Below are 25,017 nucleotides of genomic sequence, written 5' to 3' on the forward strand. Positions count from 1 at the left end.
AAATTAAAAAGTGGTGATAGAGAGAGCCTTATGCATTGTTTTTGAGAGCATTCTTTATGAACATAATGCCCTTTAATAAAAAAAAAAGTGATATGTCTGCAGTCTATAATGGATGCTAATAATAATAGTATATACTTAAATGTATACAAGGAATTACATCAAATCAACATGAATAAACATATGATTTAAATATAGTCTACTTACATACTTTATTAAATGGTAAGTAAATCATAAATTCTTTAATGGATTTGTGTTCTGTTAAAATTCAAGGAGTTGTGCTACAGTGAGACAATGAAAAATGTGCTCCATACTTCAGCATACAGGTCATGCACTGAAAACAATTGAGCAATTTATGGGTGAAAGGTTATTTACTGTATAAATAAACCAAGAATATAGAAAGAATCATCTTTACAACATAGTAAGGATATTGCGATGATTTATATGATCTCTTTGCAATCTATTCAACACAATCCAGGCTAAATCTTGATTACAATATATTGTTTATTTAACTGTGCAACACTCATTTGTACAGCACCTGGAAACTAGCCAGATTGCTCATTACCGTAATGTCATGAAAAGCGGGAGCGCTCGTATTTCCCTTTAATAATGTATTTTTTCAATGTACGACGGGTGAGAAAATCTGTGCCTTCTATGAGATGCGCCTATATTACAGACTTGACGGTAATGGGTGTGCGTGGACGCTGTCTCGTTCCGGGAAAGGGGAAGAGTTTACCCGATATAATTAAAGTTATGAACATTGAGAGGAGGAAAACATACTCTGGCTGAGATCCGACAGCTGCTCAACTGGTACAAGGCTGACAGCAGGTATGCACTAAAACATTATGATCATTTTTCCTCTAAACCTAAAGAGATCTATCGTACGTTTAGAGCTCAGTTCATTAGAAATGAGAAGTTACGGTCTGAGGCTAGACATAAAATCCAGAGAGATTTCCTGATGTTTGCGATAAGGTGTGATACTAAAACTAACTTTGATTTTCCCACAGTCTGTTATACTGTAAGAAAAAGAAAATGCACCGATGACTGGATCCCACACCAAACTCTGTCGAATAATGATCAGTGGTATGTTCTATCTCCACACCACAGCCTCAATATGCGATGACCGAAAACGAAGTGTGATTTCACCACTGAGATACTTACTTGATTTGTTTCAGAAATTGTCATAGTGCGCCATCCTGTCTCTGTGTGTGTACCTGTGAACCATAAGGTGACTCTGAGTGTCCGTGCCGAGGGCACAGGGATCCTCTGCTACCAGTGGTTCTCTGAGGATAAAGAACAGGTATGTGGATATTTCTGAGTTACAAAAAGAAACATCTGAAGTTAAAATATCTGCTTTGAACACGATACTTGAATAGCATAGTCTTCTGTGTATAACAACTGTGTGTCGTGACCTAAACTCACATGATCATTCAGGTGCACAGTTGTCTTGATCTCAGTGAAACCATGCATTTAAAAAACTAACCAGCTATTAATATAACAACTGAAAGTTGAACATCAGTATCTCACAGATTTTAAGCACTTCTCACCACCATAAATGTTTCTGTACTGTAGTTTAAATCATTATTTTGTTTGTTTTCAAGCTGCTTGGTGCCACTCGAGCAGACCTGACCATCACTGCCACAAAAACTCAGCTCTACGTGTGCCGAGTGAATGACCACTTGGGCAAATATGTGTTCAGCGACTGGGTGAAAGTAAAGGTGTTGGACATTGATAAGTCAGGTATGCATTGTTTATTTATACAATAGTAGTGTGGTGCTTGTGTAATTTCTTTTATTGTTTTGCATATTTGGCCTCAGCCTCTCATTTGGCGATATTCATGCATATTGCTAATGTATCGATGTGGGTTTGAATCTCTATCTGTTTCTTTTCATATAATTAGGTTTGTCAGTGCACTGGCAGGGTGAGCCACACATCGCTGTCAACCCTAAACCCCAGACAGTCCGAAACGGTACAAAGTTCTCCCTCCGCTGTGCTGCCTTTGGCATGCCTACTCCACACTATCAGTGGTACAGAAATGGACAGCCACTGCTTGACAGGACTAGTGACACACTGCAGGTGAGGAAGGATGGCAAGTTATGATAGTATATTTTATGCACGTAGTTCATTCGTAATCATTTTGATATATGGCTGATTTTACATGGGGAAGATTAGCAAGAAAAACAGTGTTAGGTAGATAATCTATTGTGGTATGTGCAGATTGAATATGCAACGGCAGAACATGGAGGATCATACCTATGCTCCATATCTAACGTGTTAGAAGAGAGATGGACTGAACCTGTTGATGTTGATATTGGTAAGTCATAACTGAAACTATCTTTTATCAACTTTGTTAAAGTCTGACTTTTCCCAGATGTATCATTGTAGTTTCCTCTGACATTATTTCCTCTATTTTCCAACGAAATAACTATTTTCTTTTAATACTCCTTCCTTTATTCCACCGATTTAACTTTGTTTCCATTATGCGGGAGGTACTTTCCCATTTCTACAGACTAAAAAGGAAGTTGCTAGACTCCAAATACTACTTGGTCAGAGCCTTAGACGCACAACAGGAAAGTGATGTAAAATGAAACTAGTTCTCGCAGTTGTCGGCTCGCTTGTAACTGTTGTGATACCGTACCTACCATGTGCCTACCACAGTTAAAAAATAAATTTCTAAATTGCACTGTCCTGTACGTGCCCTCCAGACATAATCATCGAGCTTAAGATCTGATTTTTTTTGTTAAAGTAAACATTTCGTGCTTCTCCTTTTTTCATATCCTTTAGTGCAAGCAGATCAGCTTCGTCCTGCAGCATTCACAGGTACAGTTGTATGGAAAGAAACTCAGTGTCAACTCACGCTAGACATACACAGGTTGTTTAATCAGAATTCTCCTTTGATCTTTATTTCAGCCACTGATAAAGTTGCCCTCCTCATTGGCAACCTGAATTATTCCAACCACATCAAATTGATGGCCCCCATTATGGATGTGCATGAGCTATCCAACCTCCTGCAGCAGCTTGGCTTCAGAGTGGTTTCGCTGCTGGATCTCACCATGGAGGAGATGCTGGCTGCTATTGACAAGTTCATTCAGCTCCTTGACAGAGGAGTTTATGGTGAGCATAACTTCTTTTTCTAAATAAGCTACTAGTTAATTTGTCAGATGGTTAATGATTTCAACTGGTGTTCTTGGAGAAATGCCGACCTAGTAATTCAGATCTGAATCAATTTGGATCAAAGGATCTGGAAAAAAAAAAACAAAAAAAAACATAGCAACTTCCTTTGTCAGTTCCTGGCTGCTATCTGTTGTAGTCCACTTATCATCGGTCATGAACACACAGGCGGTTTCTAGTATCTTGCCTTACACGTATGTGTGGCTAAGAGGGCAGATAAAATTGTAAGTGTTGGTGATGTTCACAACTTTGAAAAGCAGCACTTCCTGAATGCCTGTGACACTTTAAGAGGGCAGTTTAATCTATTTGTAGTGAATAATGGAAAGTTCTGTCTCTCTCTGGGTGTTATACGGTGTTAAACAGAAATGAAAGATGGCGTTGTAGTGTTTGAAAACATACAGCTAGAGCATATAGCTTTAACAACTAGTCATATTGTTTAGGAGAACTAAGCCACTATTGCTATTAAACTGCAGACAGGTACACACTGTAATCAAGGGCCTGTAATATGAAATTATGTTGACAACAATACAGTAAAAAGAATGATGATAGAACTATCTTGCTGTGTCAGAATGATACTGTCTTTCTCTGTCTCTTTATGTCCGCTTGCTAATAATGAAACAAAGAAGTCAGTAACCGCATACTGTATAGAGAGTGAGGATGTCTGCCACTTTGACGTTTCTCGAAGCCGCTCAAACCTGGATATGTGCAGTGCAACATGCTGTAACTTCATGTGCATTTTTATCCCTCTGAACAGGCCTTTTCTACTATGCGGGTCATGGGTGTGAGCGGGCTGGGAGGAATTACTTGGTAGCTGTTGATGCTCCACAGCCGTACAAACCTGAAAACTGTGTCTGCGTGCAGAGGATCATGCTCAAGATGCAGGAAAGACGCACTGCATTGAGTGTAATCCTACTGGATGCCTGTAGAAAATGGTAGGTGCAGTTGAGTGTAATCCTACTGGATGCCTGTAGAAAATGGTAGGTGCAGTAATTTTTTTTTTTTAAGGTTGACAGTGATACATTTAATTGTTAATAATAAAAATATAATATAGAATATAATGTAATATTGTATTGTAACTTATATTCACTGTGTTTATTTTCTAAAGGTACGACCAGCAGTGTATACCTTCACGCATCATGCCATTGGGACCCACTGGGAATACTGTTTATGGTTACGCCACGTATGTACTTTTGAAATTTATTTTTAAAAGATTTGACCAAAACAAATACTGAAACCAACTACTAGATTCAACGTAGCAAGCGCAATTATTTTTGGCTTGTGACCTGAGAATACATTTTCAGCCAACATGCTACAAACGGAAACCTATGTACGTTCAAAAAGCAGAAATAAATCCTGTACTCAAATAACATTTCCTTTGTTAACCAATGCAGATGTGAAGATGCTGAAGCTTTTGAGGTCCAGGACGGGGGAAAAAGTACTGGAATCTTTACAAAATACTTGAACGAGCACATTCTACAGTCAGAGAAAGTCACACACGTCTTAGAGAGGGTATCTGAGGGTAAGTATGTCAAGCAATGCTGTGGTTTTGATTTTTGAGAACAAGATAATAAATAGGCAGCATAAGAACTGGTCTAACATGATGCTGGAACAAGAATAGGTATAGTTCAACCATGCTGTGTCTTTTTATTAAGTGAGTGTGTTTGGCAGTTTTAAGTGAATAAAAATGTATGGCTGATTAAGTGTCAGTATAGTTAAAATCAAGTTCGGAGTACAAAACTGAAAACAGAACAGGAACTGGTTGTTCTTGGCTGTGGTGGGTGGACCACGGAGAAGTTTTCTAATCATCTGCAAATCATTTTAATGTTGTTTACTCAGGGCTTAAGTATAGCTGTGACTGAGCCGAGGTGGGGAGTTATCAAGTTGTTCCGTCTTGAGAACGTGTTTGTCCGTTTGATGAGTCTCTGGTAGACTAATTTTTCGAGGTACCATTAGCATGTGACCTCATTCTCTGGAAATTCACACTGTTGGCTGGAGAACAGCAAGAAACCCGAGAGCTGCAGAGTGCGAGACAGCTGCTCTGCCGTTTGGGCACCCCCTGCTACTGCTCTCAAAGGTTCACTCACGAAATCCGCTCTAGCAGGACAGGACATCCTGCTGACAGCTCTCTCTGTATGCGTAGACATGTTCAGATGAACAAACCATTGTGTATGAAAGTTTTACTACAGGTTTTTATCCTTCAAGCTCTTTGTACTTTTTAATTGAAATCTCAGAACCACAGTCTGGGCAGTAGCTTAAAATCCTCAAGCCTCTGTTTTTGAGTTCTGCTCATCTACTCTGAGACTTATTTAGAGATGGAAAAAGACATGTTGATGAGCTCCTCATCCATTATGGCAACATAGTGAAGACAGCTTGCTCAAAATATCCCTGACGCCAAATCTTCTCAAAAGTCAAGCATAAATCGGTGTTAAATTACATCAACATGGTTTCACTACTGGCCAATCATTCTACCCTGTCAGGCTTTCTAGGGTTTTTCCAAGAACTAATTTAGTCCAGCCAATTACAGTGAATTATAAGCATTTCATTTTTCAAAGTTTCCTAAGTTCCTCAAAACCAACCACATGAATCTAATGAACTTTTTTCTAAATGTCACTCCTCTCTCTCTGCTGTTGCAAACGCAATCAGGCAATTGCATGATCAAAACAGTGAGAGTGCATGGACTTTTGTATTGGTTAATAATTAAATAAAAATGTAATCATTACTGAAATATAGATTTTTCTAAAGTGGTCAACATGGACTTGTTGTATATTTTTTGTCCTGAGATATTAAAGGCATGATATATTTACCTGGTTGTTCTCTCTCTCTACACCAGATCTAGGCAAAGACCCCCTCGTCACAGGCAAACAGGTGGTTGAGATCAAACACACCCTGAAGGAACCTCGATCCCTTGCAGACCCAGTTCGGACCACTGGCCACACAAAGGAATTACGCCTGCGAGATGCCTGCTGGAGACAAGCAAATGGTAAGTTAAGAAGAATTTCCCCAAGCCTACATTTTCCTACATCACTAGGCCAAATTACAATGAAGACAGGATATGTAAAATACATCCACATTACAAATATAGTTTGTTTTCCAGCAAGTGAAACCACAATTCCGTTTCCTGATCTCTAGTTACCCTGAGTGTGTGAGAAAGATTGACCTGTTTACTCTTCCTCACAACTCCTACACTTCAGCATGTGACAAACCAAGTGCAAATATTTACAGGGCAATGTGATATTTTGAGCACCATTGAAATAAATAAAACAAGGAACTGTTTATTCAGAAGTGTATTTTAATGTGTGATGTAAGGAAGTCGTCTTTTAACACCTCATGACTTCCTCAAATTATATAACCTCTTTTTAAAAGTGTAATCTCAATATCAAAAGCAGAAAAATCTGTGGCTTAAATGAACTGAAAGGCTGAAAGTAACCTAATTCGGTTTCTCAAAGGCTTGGCAAAATCTTTTTGCAAACAGTATTTATTAAGGGGATATTTGAATAGGCCTTTTTTGTCGACTGGATGTAAAATATAACCCTGCCTTTTAGTCTTTGGGCGATATTAAATTAACAGAGAGGCTGGAAGTCCCTAATTTGGTTACTCAGAGGTTCGGCAAAATCAACTGCTCTATGAGTAATTTAATACCATGATAATACAAAAGGTGACTTTCCTTTTGTATTGTTATGGTATTAAATGACTCAGATAGAGCAGCTGATTTTGCGAGGCCATTGAGAAACTGGATTTAAAAATTAGCTTTGCTCTATGTTATCTGTAGTCTTAACAACCTTTTTGTTATCTCGTTTCAGAGCTCCCACAGAAGAAGAGGCTGATGTTTCGTTGTGGAGTAGAAGTAGAAGTCAGCTTCTCAGCTTTGTTCTCTAACGTCTTGATGGCTTTTGCCACAGTAAAGACTACCGGCCTCCGAACCCAGGACTGCACAGTCACGCTGAGTAGCATACCTGTAAATACTTGTTTTTTTTTTAACTTAAAAAACTATCAAGTTTTATTGTAATTTATATGCAGCATGAATCACAAGGGATCTATGAAGTGACATCAACTGTACAGTACACAGAAATTTCACCTTTCCACTTGTACATGATGAGTTGTTTTTTTTGGCATCTTGACTTTGCTTTGTAATAGTTACTAATCTCAACCTTGGGTTTAAAAATTGCAAGCTGTGGCTACATCATAAATTCCACATCGCTCACAGGATAACAGCATTAGTTTCCATTAGCCAGCAGGAATTTCTCAGTGATGACCATTCACCCCCACGTTCCACATGTCTGAGGAAGTTTTGCCCATATATAGACTTCCTGCAGTCTGCTTCAACCACAGACACAGCAGGAAGTAGCATTAGTTATTTGCTGCACTTCTCTCAGCGTGATAGTGCACGCCTTTTTACTTCATGCCCATCAGAATCACACTGACATCTAGTGGCTGATTTATGAACACATCAGTGTTACAGTGAACTTTTTGGCAGTTAGTGCCAGACTAGGGTAATTAAAGGACATGATGATCTTTTGATCTTGCTGGTTGAAAAAAAAAATCTGATGATGCTGACAAAGCCTTCTATGCTCTAAATCCTTAGACGCTGGAAGACATATTTTCCGGCCCAGGCAGGTCAGAGGAGATGGACAGTCTACTATTCCAGAAATCCGACAACCCGGACTGTACACTGCGACTCTGTGCTCTTCAAAAGCTCAAGGTATACACAATCAGTGATATGTGTCTCATGATGTTAAAGATCAAACAGACCAAGTCTTTACAAGAAAGTTTGTCTCATAAATCATTTATCATTTGCCTGTTTTTAGGGATCTCTGGTCATCAAGGTGGATCTACACTATACTAGCATGGACAGTAGGCTGCGCCAGACAGAAAGCAAGCAGATGGACATAGGAAAGCCTCTTGTGGCATCTTGTAAACTGTACAAGAGAAATCATGCAGCCAAGAAACAAGAAGGCGCTTCCGGACGGAGTGTGGGCAACATTTCAGACGGCAAAGCAGCACAGCTTCATCAGACTCCGGGTGGTCCACGTCGCCCTTTCACAAGAAAGGCTGAGTGTGCTGTACAACCTGCAGCCGCAAGGAGCAACGAACCTGAAGAGAATGACGAGACTGAACTGCAAGACTTTACTTTTCGACATTAGGCCTCTCTTGTCCTAATACTGTAAATACTACTTTGTACTTTTGTGTACTTTTGTGTTTAGAAATTACTTACGTCTTACTAGTCTGGGGTTGGTGATGGTGAATGAGAGAGTGAATGAGTTTGTGTTTGGTTTGTGTTACCACCAGCCTTTCAATTCTTAGCTAACACTGAAGAAACATTAACACTTAGTTTTGCTAACCACTGATTTCATCATAAATTGTATAATACTTTAACAATATTACTTTTTCATCGGTGGCAAGCTGGCTAGCCTAATTTATCGAATAAATACATTACTGTTAATAATTTATCTAATAAAGAAAACTACTTTCATCACTATATTGACTGTCTTCTTATGAAACATGATGATCAGTTTTAATGGATTACAAAGTTTGTAATTTAAAATACCAACTACGAGTAAATGATCAATTATTATGCTGAATGTATACGAAAATATTACGTTCACAATGCTCATTCTGTGATATTACTTGGATAAAAATGAGCTGAAACGTCAAGTATTGCACCATCGAGAGCTTGCTGACAGGCTGCACGCAACACCAGACTGAGGAACTGTTTTTACTATCAGGCCATCAGACTGCTGAACTCATTATCTAACAGGTCTATGTACAAAACATGCACCAAACATGAGTGCTGCTATTGAACCAGACTGGATACTTTTTATAAATATTTTTGTGCAATACTTTAGTAAAACATCAGTCACTTTATTCAAAATCCAATCAGCCATTCTGTGCAATAATATTACTGTGTACATGTCGCTTTACTCCTATTATCTGTGTTCGACATAGTGTAATGTATCCTATTTATATAGTATATTCATATCTTTTTATACAGTATTACATATATATATTAAAATACTTGAATATAGTTGTCAACCTTGTCACAGTCATGGGACATTCATACATATCTATTTAAGTATATTTTTAGTTTTACATACTACATACATATATATTATAACACTAATTTTGTTGTTTTTTTTTTTACAATTTTTTTTTTTTTGTATTGTATTTTACTTCATATGTAAAGCAGTTACACATTTCATTGTATTGCTGACCCTGTGTGAACCTGCACATGACAAATAAACTTAGCATTAATTAAGGCAAGTAAACCAAATAGGATCACCTACTTCCCATTTCAATGTAGTTTTACGAGTAAAAGAATAAATATAAAAGATATAAAAGCAAGAACATAACTGAAGTGGCTAATATAACGTTATCGTAATGTTAAACTAGCAGAAACAAAACGAGACAAAGTAACTCTACTGAGAAAATGTTACCTCGATGCAGCCTCAACAGTTAAAACGTGAATTTCGCTGCAGGGCAACCTTAAAGCATCCTCATTTCATACATATTATTTATATTATCATACATATCATACGGCGGTGTATACCATGCAACTTCTTATTGATGAAATGTGTGCTGGCCCCACCAGCCTCGGCTAGCTCGCCGTGATCGTATAGTGGTTAGTACTCTGCGTTGTGGCCGCAGCAACCCCGGTTCGAATCCGGGTCACGGCAGAGAAACACCATGAGGCCTCTGTTTTAGATTTACGTTTATTTTGACAACACCGACACAAAGCTTGCATACATTTTATACCAAATGTGTTTTAAAGTAAAACAGACTTTCATGTCTGCCCCCCAAACCATTAATAGTGGTGTCTCTGAGAAAGCCTTAGGAGGAAAGTGAGTGAAATGATAAGAATACTCGAGTTGTAAGTAATATAAATACATGGAAATGAAGTAGTAGTTAAATTACAGCGCTGTTGATTTTTCTGGAGAGCATCCACACACTAAACTGGTTAATGAATGAATGAAAGAAACTGATGGCTGTTTGAAGCGCACTAACAACGACTGGCCCGCAGGTGGCAGTCAAATACATTCAATATTCTCTCGCTATGACAGGAAGAGTTATTAAAAATAATACATTGCCCAACTTTTTAGGAGGGTTTGCCTTAAGTTTGACAAAACTGTTAACATTTAAACAACCACATAAGAGAGTTACATCACCTAAAGCCTTTGCAATGGGTTTCCATGAAACCCCACACATTACTGCCTTTGCTCACAGTATTTAATAAGGATATATTTAAGATACTGAAGTTAGGGTTAATCACACCCCTCATAATTTAATACCTCTCACCCCAAGGAAGCATTTTTGTTGTTTTTGTTTTGGGGATTTATTTTTACCAGCACAGCTTTTGGTTAAAAATGGGGGTAAGGCACTGCAGCAGTTTTGCAATATGAATAAAACATGACCCCTATATTTAAATGTAAGTCTTTGGAGGATATTTCACAAACGAGTTGAATATTTTATGGACATGGGTAGCTGTGTGTCAGGCCAAATTGCGGCGTTAAGAAAAAACAAAAACAAAAACAAAACAATGTTGGCTGTTTATTAAAGAGAAAATGCCACACACTCCGGTTGGCTCACTTTGACGTCAGTTTTCATTGGGACCCGCCCTCTTGCTCAAGTGTCGGCGGTGAATGGTGAGAGATAATCCACACACACACACGCACACACACACACACACACACACACAACAGGACTGAGCTGCCTCTGGATCTGGATGCGGGCATCCTTGGATTCTGCTCTTTGCACGGGCCCACTCACACGAAAACTTAACGGGACAACAATGGTGCACGCCTCGGCGGCTCAATCCGTGGCTGCTGGTCGTGTAGGGGACCGGGGATTGTGGTCAATGTGACATTCACTTGCATTGCTTGGTGTTGAGTTTTATTGTTCTGGTCCTAAGACGCAGAGCAGCGATTCACTGAGAAGATGTTGAGCCGATTCATGAGTGGCAGCATCAGGAATCTTGAACGGGAATACAGCTGCACCGTCAGACTGCTGGACGATACGGAATATACGTGCACCATTCAGGTTAGTCACCTGTCGACCACAGTTTTGGTTTCGCTGCCTGCGATTGTGTCTGACCTGGCAAGACAGAAACGCGAGTGCTTGAGCAGCTGAGAGGGGCAGCAAGTGCCTGCATGTCCCGCTGCAAGAGACATTACAGATCCTGTGTGGAATGATGTTATTTCTGTCTTTTTAAAATAACAGGGGAGGCTGATTCAGAGGATGGATTTCTCACAAATGATCAACCCTTTCCAGGATACATGGGTGAATTTTGGTGGGAGGCTTTGAGACGTCACTCTGTAGGACAGACATGACATTTCCCTCAAGCTCAGGTTGAGGGAAAGCTCAGGATGTCAAACACTCTGAAATGTATGACTGAAAAGGGCGTTTTGGGCACCATTATTTAAGCCACTTTGTCTCCTAACTAGATTTAGTGTTGCTTGTTGGCTTATTACTTTTTGGTTCATCGTTTAGTCTTGTCGCTTTCTGCAGTTTCCCTTGAACCTGTGACATCAATAATGCACATGGGGTATCCCATTGCTGCTCTGGAGAACATGCCTAAGTTACACAATGTGGCTCTTGTTGTTCCACACTGGTAGAAGCATGGCTTGAATGTACGTGCTATGTGGTGTTGATTTATGTGCATGTATGACATTTTCTTCTATGAAAAAATCATCGTTCACCCCAGTGGAAAAGCAAAGTTTCAGTAGCAGCAGACATATTGAAGATGAAAACAGACCTAGACAGGCCCTGATTTCACAAATGTCTTTCTCTTCCTTTGGTCTTACTGCTACAAGCATTGCTTTGATTATTGTGCGGGTTTATGTTCATGCTGGTTTCATAAAAAAAAGTCGGTGAAATTGCCTGTCAGATCAATTACAAGACCAAATTGTTGTCTTTTAGGATGCTGCACAGTTGAAGGAAAGGGGTTGTAAGGAAATCCTTTGTGAATTCCTTGTCTTGTCAGACACATGTAGACGCATTAATGCCGCTCCACAACATACGATGGAAACATTTAACCTGCGATGTGAAATATTAATAAGACGTGCATGATTGTTGTTACTGTGATATCTATTATCATCAGCAGACTACACTGCAATCGCTCCCCCCCCCTTTCTCCCACGAGAAAGTGTGAAATAGATATTGCAATGACTGTATAATCGTGACCGTGTGCCCAGGTTGTAAACAGACCTGCATTTCTGCTTGGAGAGCCGAGCCAGAGATGGAGCTGGGCCAGATGGACTGTGAAGCCAGCAGGTGTGCTGTTTGCAGCAGAGTCGTGTGGTCTGGGTGGCTGACGTCAGCAGGCTGGAAGAAGGGGAGTGGAGTGAAAGAGGAGAACGCTCCGGCTCTGCTGTGACTGTCTGGCATCCTGACTATTCTTTTTGTCTAACCCGGCCTTGGGATAGAGGAGGCTAATTCACCTGACTAGCCCTACTGCCCCTTATTTAGTTCAAACTTTGCCCTTCCTTCCTTCTTTCCTTTCTTCCTTCCTTCCTTCCTTTCTTCCTTCCAGGCTTTTGGCATGCCAAAAATCAAAATCACCCCGGATACCAGGACACCTAGGCTAGGGAATGCAAAGTAAGAGGCATAACTGGGTCATATATTCTCAGTCTCTCATTAGCTCTCTCTTCCTTTTTCTCTTTTCACCTTCCTATCCTGTTTCCAGTGTGCTGAGATTTTATTCCCATTGGACCTGTTTCCATTACACTCTGATCCCTTCCTTAAACTGTTTAATGTCTCCAAATTCAGATAGCCTCCTTTCTTTCTCTGACATTGAACAAGGTATCGACTTCTTCAATGACGGGGACATCTCCATGGTGTTTGCGTTAATAAAATCACCTTCAGCAGAAATTAGAAACACAAAATATGCATGCACCTCAGCTGAACACCGAGGGCATTAAGAGGAACGGGAGGGAATGTGTCAATTTCTTAAAGCTGTGGCAGCTGTAATGCATTAACCTGAGTTTTGCTTTAATGAATTATGGATTATCATGAATTATGAATTAGGAAAAAGTTAGCACTTGTAATTACACAGTCCCGTAGATTTAGCTCTAGTCTAGTTGTAGGCTGATGGAAGTGCCTGAAATCCTCCTGTTGCCCTCAGGCCTTTTCTGCTCTCTGATTTTAATGCAATGTTGCAGCAGAGAGAAAGACAGAGACTTAAGCAGTGCCTCACAATTTTGTCAGGTTTGGCGTTTTAACAACAGATAAATCACATTTAAAGAAAATACCATATAGTTAATCAGACAAGACCAAGTGGATTCACCCACTACAAATTCAGCACACTCTCTCATTTGTTTGAAGGAGAACTTAGACATTATTCTAATTCAGTTCTGCCAAATGCATTATTGATGAGTCTAAGACAACTAAATGCAGTTTGTTTATCCAGAGTTTGCTTTAAAAGTTCTCTCTCCCAGCTTGTGCATATAAAGAAGCCTCACATATGACACCATGACACAGTAAGCTGCCAGTATTTCCCCTGGATCTCCATTCTTTCAGCGTCTGTTGTCACAGAAAAATAGTTGAAAAGATATTGTGAATTTCGTGTGGGGAGATGAGACAAAAAGAGAGTGAGAAAGACAGTCTCTGCAGACATGGGAAAACTATTGTTTACCCCTAAAAGGATTGTTCTGCTTTTTTTTTTTATATTGAAAGAGTGGGGTGTGTTTAAGCTCCCTTCTACCCAAGTCCTATTGTTTTGCAGGATTTGCATATTCTCATGTTTTAGCAGATTATTATTGTATGTCCAAATGCTTATAATGAAAAAGTGTGATGATGTAAGGCATAAATCATACTTATTTTCTCCTTCACTAGTGTAAATCTGTTACACACTCTTTCTAATTAATAACGGATTTATTGAATGACTGTCAGCACAGGCCCACTCTACTCCAGATACAGAGTTAATTATAGCTTACACCCTGTTAAACCTGTGGTTTCCCTTGGTTTTCTGATAACTGTTTTGTTTGAGGAAACCCCAACCACCAGCGTTCAGGGCAGTGTCACTTACATCAAGTAAAAATCTAAAAAAAAAGAGTCAGTGTACAACTTTCTGCCCTTTCACTACTGCTGGGACCAAAATCAATGCAGTAAGTCGCTAACATCTTGGTGGGGACTGCCGGGGGATGGGAGCCTGACTGTGTGTGAGGAGTGCTTTACTCCAAAGCATGGTGCCAGGATTTCAGCTGTTGCTACGGTGACTCCACAGTTACTTTAACAAAATGTGAGATCACTCACTGGTCAGGATTGCCCTCCCAAAAGCCCTGACAAAAGCTTGGCTGTTAGCACTCCCAGGAAGGTAATTCATTCCCTGAATGCCATTGAAGGACACTGGTGGTGAGGTGACTGATGCCGTGCCCACACCAACCCAGACAATCTTGGGACTGTCCCACTGTTCTCCTGACACACATTCAGTCTGTTTCCTCCTGTGATGTCATTATCATTAGAGATACTCTGTGCTTGTTGTTGAAATGCACATGATAATGTGTAGGAAAATTGTCATTTAGAGTTTTTGTGCTTCTTCGCAGAAGACATTTAGACATGTCAGTGTGTAAAGCACAGGTGCAAACAATAAAATATATGACGACGAAATCTAATTTAGTTCCTTCAGTTTCAGGATCGTAGTCGCTCACTGTGATACTGTCAGGGTTTACTGGGACGGTTGCATAGAACATAGACTGATGTCATTTATTAGCTTTTCCTACTATGACAATTCAAGTTTTCTGCTATAAAAAAAGGCCTGTTCCAAATGTACTATTTTACTACCATACCTTTTTTGACATCTCACAATAAGCATTCCTTTTTGTATGTATAAAATCCTTCTTGTCATTTAACAAACAACAACCTAAAGCTTTTGTTGGATACACAGAAAGACCAACTTAAGACAGTTTTGTGCTGACAGCAAGTCGCACTAGTGGATAATCAGAGCTGGGACCTCCTACTGAATCATAGCTGCTGTACCTGCCTTCATGATATCTATAAATATAAAAGGTTTCCTGCAGCCGATTGCTAATAAGACAGAGATATTGATCATAGGTCAGATTGTTAGATTGTGCAACTACTCAAATAAACATTCAATAACTCAACATTACAGAAATATTTTTGTCATGATGATTATATCAATGGTTCAGGTCTGCTTTCATAGTCTCAGAAACATTTCAAGGATCAGACTTTTTCTCGCTGCCAAATATCTGGAAATTATTATGCAAGCCTTCATAACTCACTGTCACTGTAGATTACTGTAATTCCTTACTTTCCTGGCATAAACTAAAAATCCCTCTCCTGTCTCCAGCTCATTTAAAACTCTGCTGGCCAGGATTTTGACGACAAAGACGAAGAAACACATCATGCCGATCCTGGCTTCTTTACACTGGCTACCTGTTGCCTATAGAGTTGATTTTAAGATATTATGGATTATGTATTACTTAAAGCCCTAAGGGGCCTTTACCTAAATTATCTAGAAGATCATTCAGTGTTGATCCAGATGTACACACAACAGTGACAGAGCCTGCAGTTTGGGCTCTGAGACTGTGGAATGACCTGCCAGAGGAGATCAGGGCTGCAAACTCATCTTTAAAATCACTTTTAAAAAAATCACGTTTTTAAAAGGACTTTTTATTGATTCCATTTTTTTACTCTCTTTGTGTAGTCATATAGCCTTGAAGTTTTTGTTTTTTCAGACAGTGTCTGGACACACTTCATTCCCTACCAAAAAATAAAAAATATTAAGGTAGTTTGGAGTGCATTGGATTTTCACAGTTTTTGTTTTCAGTGCCTGCGTCTTTACAGACTACATCAAGGTCTTCATCAGTAAATGTAGCTAGCTCAGAGCAAATATGTTTTATAATAACATGGCTGTTCCAGTTTTATCTGCAGTGTCTATTGTGACTTCAAAAATCCCGGGTGACTGTAGGTCTTTGCTGACTTTACACTGTCAGGACCTTGAGAAGTGTCCTGTGCCAATCCTAATAGGCATTCAGCATGTCAACGCTGGTTGAAAGAGTGCATACTGTGTGTGTCTGTGTGCAGGTGCATGTGCTCAGAGCTCACCGCGACAGACACACTGTTGCTATGCTTCATATGAATGATTAAAATGTGTGCTATGTCTGAATGTTTCATGAGGAGTAACCTCGGGAGGACGTCACTTGTGTTTACCAGCATCACTGTGCACCAGCACTCTGATTGGCTGATCCTGTGGCGCATGGCTGGTTGTGATTAAGGATTACATCACTGTAGCATTGATCTATCTACACAGCAGAGCAGGGCAGACCTGTCTTGCATCCCTCTCCTGTGTCTTTAATGGGGATCTGATATGTGGGAGCAGCCACTTGCCAGTTATACTTTATCGGTCATGTCTTGTGGATAATTAAAGGGCTGATGCATCGTGTCAAGATTGCAAAAGGCTGTTGTTGCCTTTCGATGTCGTCCTTAGTCTTTGCTGTCCCACTCACAGCTCTGATATTACAGGGAAATTAAACTTTGCATGACCCGGGATTCATTAAAGAGCTTAGCGTAAGACGAAAATGACTCTTTTGTTATGCACTCGTTGAAACATGAGCTCACACACATTAACACTTTTCTCACTCAAAAATGTCATCAGCTTTCTCGATTTGTTGCACTGTTGTATTAGGAGGCTGAGGCCACTAAATGTGAGTGCAGACCTTGTTTGGGTTTGTCTCACCAAATGGCCCTCTCGTATTCCCCAGTGTCTCTTTGTGTCTGTGTGTGTGTGTATGTGTGTGTGTGTGTGTGTGTGTGGGCTGGATGGAGAGCAGGCAGGCAGTCTGTCAGTGTGTCAGTAGCAGTCTGCTGAGCCCTCCATTGTGCTGTCTGGGATGTATTGTGTGACAAAGAGAAACAAAGAGGGGCTTGAGGTTATGCTCCACCTGGAAGCATGAATATTAAACCTCCTACCAGAGCAATATATTCTTGTGTTGACTGCTCTGCTAATAAGAAAAGTGGACAGGAGTAGAGCGGCGTTCACGATCCTGTTCACTCGTCAGGCCAAGGTTCACTTTAAAAGGAGACAGCCTACAGCTATAGTAATGCAAACAGATTGCTCAGCTGGCTGGTGATATTTATATACTCCAGTGCCCTCCTAAATGAATTAACACGGTGCATTACAACTCTTGGTGGGGATTGTGAAAATGGGGAGCTTTGGTTCTCTTAACTAATTTGAAAACAGTATCAAGCCGAGCCTTGATCGGCTACTGATAATGAAGGATGTTTGTAACCTGCAGTCATGGTGCACAGGAATGATGCACCACCTCAAGCCAGAGAGTTAATCGGATAAGAGCTGTCTTCAAATGCTGACCTAAAAGTTGAGCGCAGAATTTTAATTACGATGTTATATCAGGCTTACAGTGTAACAGCCTTGGTTATTATTGGATATTAGGTTATGTTTTATAATGAGGCACTTTTTTTTTGCAGAGCAATTTTTGTTGCGTAACTGCCCCAGTGTTTGCAACGTGGTATAACTGATAACCAATAACTGTAATACATGGCCTTATTTAACGTACATAACTGTATAACGTACAGAGAAGGAAATCTTATTGCTGATATTGTTCCTATGGCACAGTGTTTTTTTCTACAAAAAGATAGAAGCATTGCAATTTGAAATACAAATTAATAATTCAGATTATTTACCAGTTATTGATGTTATTGATCTATTTTGCAGACATATTACTGACCTGCGTCCCTTTCAAAAAGTTTTAATGTCACTGTGCTGCTATGCGTAGTCAGACTTTTTGTCCTCTCCTCTCTGCGTCCTCCTCGTCATCACTCTGATCCTGTTTGTCTTTGGGCCTCTGGGCTCTCTGCTGTATAAGAGAATCCATCCTTTGTCTCGCTCTGTACTTCAAGGCCCTGTGCCTCTGCAGACTAATGAGGAAACACAGGGATATGCTCGTACTACTACACTCAGAGCGAAAAACAGCAGAACTGCACAGCAGCAAGCTCATTTAGTGATCCGCAGTATATGTGTGAACATTTAGATTCTTAATCTATTATCAGCTATGTTTTTCATGTTCGTAAAAAAAGAGAGAAAGAAAGACAAAGCATGTGTGTATTGTGTCCCCTGTCAGTCCAACAATCGTGTTACTTATGAATAATCTCTGGTCACGCTCTCCAATACAAAAGTTGCTTTGTGATGGAGATTAATAAGAATGAGGGTGTCATCAACACATAGGCCAGGTGCTGAGCTGAAATCAGACGTGGCCTGACAGCTGTGACACTCTTGTGTCGGCCAACCAGCCAACACGGCAGTGAAAAGTCAGAGAAGTACTAATACAGGGTGAGGTAGAGAGAGTAATTGAATCCTTTACTCTCAGTCTTCATTGCGTCACTTAAGTTTGATGTGCTACAAGGGAGCATTTTTCAAGAGGAGTCAGCCGTTTTATTTATGGGACATATGTCTTCACTCTCCCTTTTGTCCTCCTGCTATTTCTTTCTTTCATTGTGCCCTCGTCTGCTCCACGGGTCACCTCTTTCTCTGTTTGTATCATCAGGCTTGTGGTTCTGCTGCACACAGCCTCACTGCAGGGTTTTTGGAGCTAATGATTGCCGTTCCTCCTCCTTCTTCTTCTGTTTCCTCTGCTCGAGCCTCAGCGTCTCGTGTCTTATTTGTCTCTTCAGCACATTTAACTACTCGGTAAGCTCTGTGGCATCTCCTCTGTAGTGTGTGAGGAGATGTCTGGTCATTGCTGTTCAAGAAACGGATGATTTGCTGTTATCGTCTGTATGTCAGTGTATAGTAACAACCAGTTCCTTGCTGTCCTCCAGCTGTGCTAATTTATATCCTTTACATACCTTCTGCTTTCCAGTTACCCATTAAATAAACAAGAAAGCACTTGTGCATATGTGCAATAAATAAACATTGCTTTGCTGGTATTGATTTTCTCTAATTAGTAATTTGCCAGATACAGTACTCTCACTCTGGTGCTTTGGGGAATGAAATATTTCAACTTAGAGTTGGGATAGTGTTGCTTTTGATTTGCAATCAGTGTCAATGTAAACTGGAAGAAAGTTAATTCATGGATCCTGTCCCTCTGGAATTTGGCTTCGGAAGACTTAAGAGGGATTAATTTGACTAGAATGATGACTTTGTTTTGGCGTAAACATAAACATATGTATTCAGTGAAAGGTAAAAAAATATCCGTAAACAAAGTGCTGTCAGGTCCTTCAGGCTTTGTGTTTAGCAGACAGAATTATTATTTGGCAACATGCTTATCCTCTGTGCATGTGTACCCTCAGTATTCACTTTTTTATCCAGCACAGTTCTGCTTTTAAAAAGTCTGAAGCATGCAGACAGGGTGAAGACGTTCAGCAAAAATAGTCCACATATGTTTCATGTTTTAAACAATGTTTAATGTAATATGAGGATGCACCAGCTTCTGGCATCCTGGAAATTACTGGTGCCCTGGGATTTAACAAAGGATATTAGTTTGCCAAGCGTAGTGTGATAAACAACAGCATAATATCATTTAACGTGGATGTGTCATGCCATGGCAGGTCCCCGGTCTACTTAACCATGGCATTATGTGCACTAATATGATCTTTTGTATCAGAATAGTGCAGCAGTGCCTCGTGTTAAGTAGTCCAATAAATCCAAGTGTCTGAACTCGGGTTGCAGAGGGTCAGTATGGGTCGATGATGACAATGAGGAAATCCGTAGAGAGGCCTGAAAGGAAATATCTGTGGGAGGGATGTCTCTTTTTCTTGCTGTTCACATTTAATTAAAGTTCAAGTCACCTAAATAGATAAATACCTAAATAAATAGATGTTTTTTTTCATTTCTATTAGAAGGTTTTACAATCTGTTTATGATATAGTAAAATATTTGATAATATCTTCCTATGACATGGTGCAACCTGAGCAAATAACCTCTTTTTTCATTCTATTCTTGTTGCAAAGTTTCCACCTTAAACACATGCTGATGCTGAAGTTAGTATTTTAAAGCACCGGGACTTCTCACTGGTATCTAATGTGGGTCATACTTGCTGGCTCTTTAGTGCCAAATTATGATCGTTTTAACACCAGTGCATGCTTAAAACAATAACAATAATAAGACTACCTGACAACAACTTATAGTTGTAATAAAATGAAGGTGGGATGGCAGAACTTTATCCCTTTTTAATATGTTTGACTAATATTCATGAGAACAACGTAAAAAAAAGTTATTTACTGGCAGCTGGCAGAATGTGTTTTGGAGGCTGGTCGCTGATCTTGAGCGGTCAATAAGGAAAGGCGTCTGCACTCACAGATGACTGTTTTACTCCCTGTCCTGCCTTTGAAGAGGGCTACAGTACTTGAGCTGCACTGAGAGCACAAGGTCTGCCCATTCTCTGAGGATCTCACTCCTGCTCTCTTCGACTGTCTTTTATCCCTTTGTTCAAAATTGTGGCAATACAGGCTGTCTCTCAGGTGTGCCATAGCGCACAGTTGAACAAATCCGCTTATGAAAATGCGAAAGACAGAGAGCGGAAGAGCTTAAAGAGAGCCATGTGTATTGGTGCAACAAGACGTTAAGATGAGGCAGGCTGTTTCTTTTGGGTATTTAGACTTGAAAAATCACCTTTAAATGTTTAATTCATCCAAGTCTAATTTGCCACCCACTCTGGATAATTTTCCTCCAGAGAAGGAGTTGTGTTTTCTGCTGGGTCGATAGATGACAGGCGGAGTTGCTGTATTGGAGTCATTATTTGTGCGTTTTTACTTCTGTGTGCAAATATATTCACATGGCATATTTTCCATCAGTCCATGTTTGATTCCATCTTATAATCAAATAAATGCTCGGGTGGCTTTCGTTGTTTTACGTGTGTCTGGGCCTGCTGATTACACTGCATGCAGTCTCCTTTTCCTTTGTGTGTGTGTGTGTCAGCGTAGCAGTCAGAAGAGTGTCTCTGGAGAGCAGATAGATGAATACACACAGGAGACAAAGAGGTTGGCCAGTGGAAATACACGGCAAGCCATAGACACAAAGGCAGCTGTCCACTGCAGGTTCTGGGTCAATTCAACAAACACGTTTTGATTAAAAACAGTAACAGTAGTGCAATGTTATTGTCATTAAAACAATGATTCTGTCCTGAGGGGTGTGCTATGAAGAAGTAAGATTAATGTATCACCGAGGTACGTTGAGCCTAAAGCCAGAGTTTTCAGTGTCACTAGTGTAGCTCTCTTTTAACCTTGGCTGGATTACCATGGTAACATATCCTGCACACCTAACCTGCCCCGGAGGAGGTTATTAAATCTATACAACAATGTCAGTTTGATTTAGACAAAACAGTTGTGATTTAGATGTATCCTCTGTTATGGGAGTGTTAGAGTATAATGTTTAAATATGTTGTATCAAGTTTAAAGTTTAAGAGCGTTACAATGTGCACGTTGGAAATAAACAGGAGGCTTTAAAAGTGCAATAAGTTAAGTTAAGATTAGCAGCAACAATGTTGCTTTGTGCTCTATTATTTTTTGATATGGTTATTCTTGAGAGTTCTCGACTTGAATAAATGAGAGCGAAGGTTCTACTATTTTAGAATTTAATTTAGGTCTTTTGTCAGCTGTTGTTTTTTAGGGATTTGGGATTTTCACTTTCCCCCTTGTTGACATGTATGTCTGTAGCAGTGTTTTTTTATAGTTCAGCTGATGCAACATAATTTTCTGCTTCTTCTGCAGCCAAATGTCATCCTCAGTTGCATTAGAAGAGTTTTATATTTGACATTTTTCCGCTTTTTAAAACGCACAAGGATATACTTCATTTTTCGTTTTAATTAATCATGTCATTTTACACCATTAGATAGTCGTAGTAATATTTCTTTACCAGCATATTTTTAGTTTTTTGGAACATTTACCAAACTTGAAAATTGACGTGTTTGGACTCATTTGTGTTCCTTGTGTCAACACCACTGTTGCTGTTTTGCTGTGCTGAAATCAAAAAGAAAAGATGCACGGCTTGTAATATGATTTGCAGTCAGCAAACATGTGTCTGGTGCTTCTTTATTTCTCTTGAATGGGGACTCATACACTGCCTGCAGACAGCAGTGACCAGAAAATAAATACGTTGGTACTAGAACTGAATTAGTCAATGAATAAATTCTTTTTTTGATGAGTCATTCATTGTTTCAGACACTTTTCAAGCAAAAATGCCAAATATTTGCTTCTCGGATAATAATAGATAATTTGCTGCTTTTCTCTGTCTCCTGACTCATAAACAAAACAAGCAATTTGAAGATGTCACCTCCAGCTTTTGGCTGTAGCTTTTACATTTTCTCTATTTTCTAACTTTCTTTTTATAAAGTAAACAATTATTAGTGCAATTATTGTTAATTAATAGAGGAAATAAGTTTGTTATCTTGTTGCAGCCCATGCTTCTACTTTATTTCACATCATGCTTGGTAAGATCTTAACAGTATCACAAAGAGAAACCATAGGTAAACTTTATTTATTACTTCTCTGAATGTCTCCCTAAGACATCTATTAAGTTTCTGATTAGCTAGACAACCTGGAGACCAGCCAGCCAACCAGTCTCAATGATCACAACCACTGCCTGTCGCAACATATTTCCCAGGTGTCCTCCTCCCTCAGCCAAAACAGATGCTGAAAATCAGTTAAGGAAACACATTGTCATTATTCCTGGTTCATTAGGTAGTGTGTCTTGATATGTTAGACAACAAGCCAAGATAGAGACTTGTTTGGGTAGTCTCCTCTCCTCTCCTCTCCTCTCCTCTCCTCTCCTCTTTATTAGCCTGCACATCTCACTGACTGTAGTACAGAGTGACTACATTGCGGACTCAATCACATCTTTTCATTTGGTTCAGAAAATTCCATTCTGTGCCCTGTAATGTTTGTAATTGTAACAAAAGACTATTACCACATCCAACACGAGTAAATCACATTAGGAACAGAATCAGCGCCGAACAACTGCGTTGCTGTCTAGAGGAAAATGGGTTTTCAGGCCAAGTAGTGACATGAGTTTAGAGTTTAACGGTTGTGCATATGATCGTCACTGTGGATGTCTCTCTGGGGGTGTTTGTGTCATGACTGACTGAATAGAGCATCTGATATCTTCTGAACCATCAGGTGCTCTCCCCTGCTCTCTGTTATGTAAAACTAGAGATGAGTTGCTGCTATTGTGTCTTTTTCTATTTCTTACCAAATATCAAGTTGAGAGCTCTCGGTCACTGCAGTCTGATGACAGCATTATCTGTAAGATTAATCTTCGGAAGAATTGGATGGAATAATGGCACTTAAAAGCCATATTATTCACACAGCGATCATTGCCAGAGTGTAACTGTATAATCCAACAATGTGGGAAAGTCAAATTTATGAACACTTATGAAAATTGAAAAAGTTGTGGCATTTACAACACAGCAGAATGCGTGAAATCCTTTCAAGCTGTACAAAATCATGTGGACGGAAGGCTAGGAGCGTTCAGCTAGGCTGGTGAGCTCCGTGAGGGTGAACTGTGAGCTGGCTGAATTTGACTGAATTTGCTGCATGACAGACATAATTAAGAGACACTCATTTGTACAACACGTGTTCGCGTACATGAAAGCTTTATGGGTGCCCCCGACAGTAAGATGTGTGACCAGTTCGTTCTGTCATGAGTTACGCTAGTTTGTGCATTTCACTTGTTTTAAAATGCTTTTTCTGTCACACGAATGCAGAGTTGCTTCACAGTTATGTGTAGCTATCATAGACTTTGTCATTTTGGTTGAGTCATTTTCAGTTATTGAGTATTTTCTCCACATCCCGGAGGACAAAGAGCTGTGCTTGTGGACGTCTCGCTGTCCCATTATGCTACAAAAGCTATGGAAACATAACGATAATGCAAACATGCTGATGTTTAGTAGGTAATAATAATAATGCTTACCATGTCCACTACCTTAGTTTAGCATCTTAGCATGTGGACATTTGTGCATTAATGCTAAACACAAAATATAGCTGAGGCAGATGGGAATGACGTTAGTTTTCTAAGTCTGTATGATTGTGTTGTATTGTAACACATTTTAATTTGTCCTGATGAGGATGCTAGATAAAAAGGGGATCACCAAAGTTATTGGGGTACATCATGAATGTCTATCCAGAGTAGAGATATTTCTCTAGATATTTTTTTTTTGTTGGTGCTAGATGACAAGTCAGGGGATCACAAATTTCCCTAGGGTACATCCTCTCAGTACACCATTTCATGGTGATCAATCTAATCAATCCAGAGTGTGGAGAGATCAACAATCAACCTGAAATTGCTGTCCCTAGAGCCAGGTTGTTAGCATTGCCAAAAATAACACCAGCATCCTAAGAATCTAATGCAAGTGTTCATTTTTATGGCATGCGCATACTCCGTCATTGCGCTTTCCAGTGTCTGATTTGTAATTGAAAGTAAATGAGGAAGAAAACACTGAGATGATGCTTTACAAAGAATGCACTCTAGATGAAAACATGGCTGCATCAGTGGCCCTTCAAGCAGTAATATTTGTAGACAATGGTCTCCTTATTATTCTCATTGTGTGTTGTGTGCATGTGATATGAGCTGTGGTAGTACTGGAAAAAAAACAGCAGAATTTGTACAAAGAAAAGACCTCAGGAAATAAAGTCTTTGGTCGCAGCTCTGTGTCTTTGTTTTGGCTGAGCACACAGACAGAGGTGTGCCATATGGCAGCAGAATAGCTGTCTGTAGGGGATTGTTTCAACAGTGGTGCTTCCCTCTCAATAAATGGTGTTCATGGAGCTCCCCACTGTCCCCAGGGTGGGAGACAGGTGATGCTGAAGGGAATAAAGGGCTGTTTGCACAGCTACCCAGCATGTCAGTCTCCTAACTCATTTTGAAGGGAAGAGTGATTGTTTGCCCCAG

The 25,017-nt window shown here is 39.8% G+C and overlaps 2 protein-coding genes and 1 non-coding gene across 5 annotated transcripts in view; all 3 read left to right on the forward strand.

Moving 5' to 3' along the window:
* The first annotated feature begins 668 nt into the window (after positions 1-668).
* Positions 669-8,641, forward strand: malt3 (MALT paracaspase 3). The gene is made up of 15 exons (XM_027273099.1): positions 669-825; positions 1,005-1,080; positions 1,173-1,297; positions 1,599-1,737; positions 1,898-2,073; positions 2,215-2,311; positions 2,782-2,817; positions 2,908-3,111; positions 3,923-4,100; positions 4,274-4,348; positions 4,560-4,687; positions 5,999-6,148; positions 6,969-7,123; positions 7,751-7,867; positions 7,974-8,641. Exons 2-15 carry the CDS (start codon positions 1,038-1,040, stop codon positions 8,307-8,309), a joined length of 1,959 nt encoding a protein of 652 aa, XP_027128900.1. The 5' UTR covers positions 669-825; positions 1,005-1,037; the 3' UTR covers positions 8,310-8,641.
* Positions 8,642-9,767: 1,126 nt separating this feature from the next.
* trnah-gug (transfer RNA histidin (anticodon GUG)) lies at positions 9,768-9,839 on the forward strand. Its single transcript has one exon. It is a non-coding gene; the product is annotated as a tRNA-His (tRNA).
* A 915-nt stretch (positions 9,840-10,754) lies between these two features.
* LOC104917831 (FERM domain containing 5a) overlaps positions 10,755-25,017 on the forward strand; it is a 54,583-nt gene continuing 40,320 nt past the window's right edge. For 2 of the 3 annotated variants that reach the window (XM_019272282.2, XM_019272281.2), the window contains exon 1: positions 10,825-11,199. In XM_019272282.2, the coding sequence (XP_019127827.1) occupies positions 11,098-11,199 (102 nt within the window). In that variant the 5' untranslated portion in view covers positions 10,825-11,097. The other variant, XM_010729393.3, reaches the window with a different exon arrangement.

The sequence above is a fragment of the Larimichthys crocea genome, chromosome XXI, assembly GCF_000972845.2.
Source record: "Larimichthys crocea isolate SSNF chromosome XXI, L_crocea_2.0, whole genome shotgun sequence".
In the NCBI taxonomy this organism is placed as follows: Eukaryota; Metazoa; Chordata; class Actinopteri; family Sciaenidae; genus Larimichthys; species Larimichthys crocea.

Excerpts from the sequence above, each read along its gene's own strand:
- malt3 (XM_027273099.1), top strand. The coding sequence starts at position 1,038 with ATGACTGGATCCCACACCAAACTCTGTCGAATAATGATCAGTG. Across the intron at positions 4,101-4,273 it reads CTGGATGCCTGTAGAAAATG|GTACGACCAGCAGTGTATAC; the intron begins GTAGGTGCAGTT and ends TATTTTCTAAAG. Across the intron at positions 4,349-4,559 it reads ACTGTTTATGGTTACGCCAC|ATGTGAAGATGCTGAAGCTT; the intron begins GTATGTACTTTT and ends TAACCAATGCAG.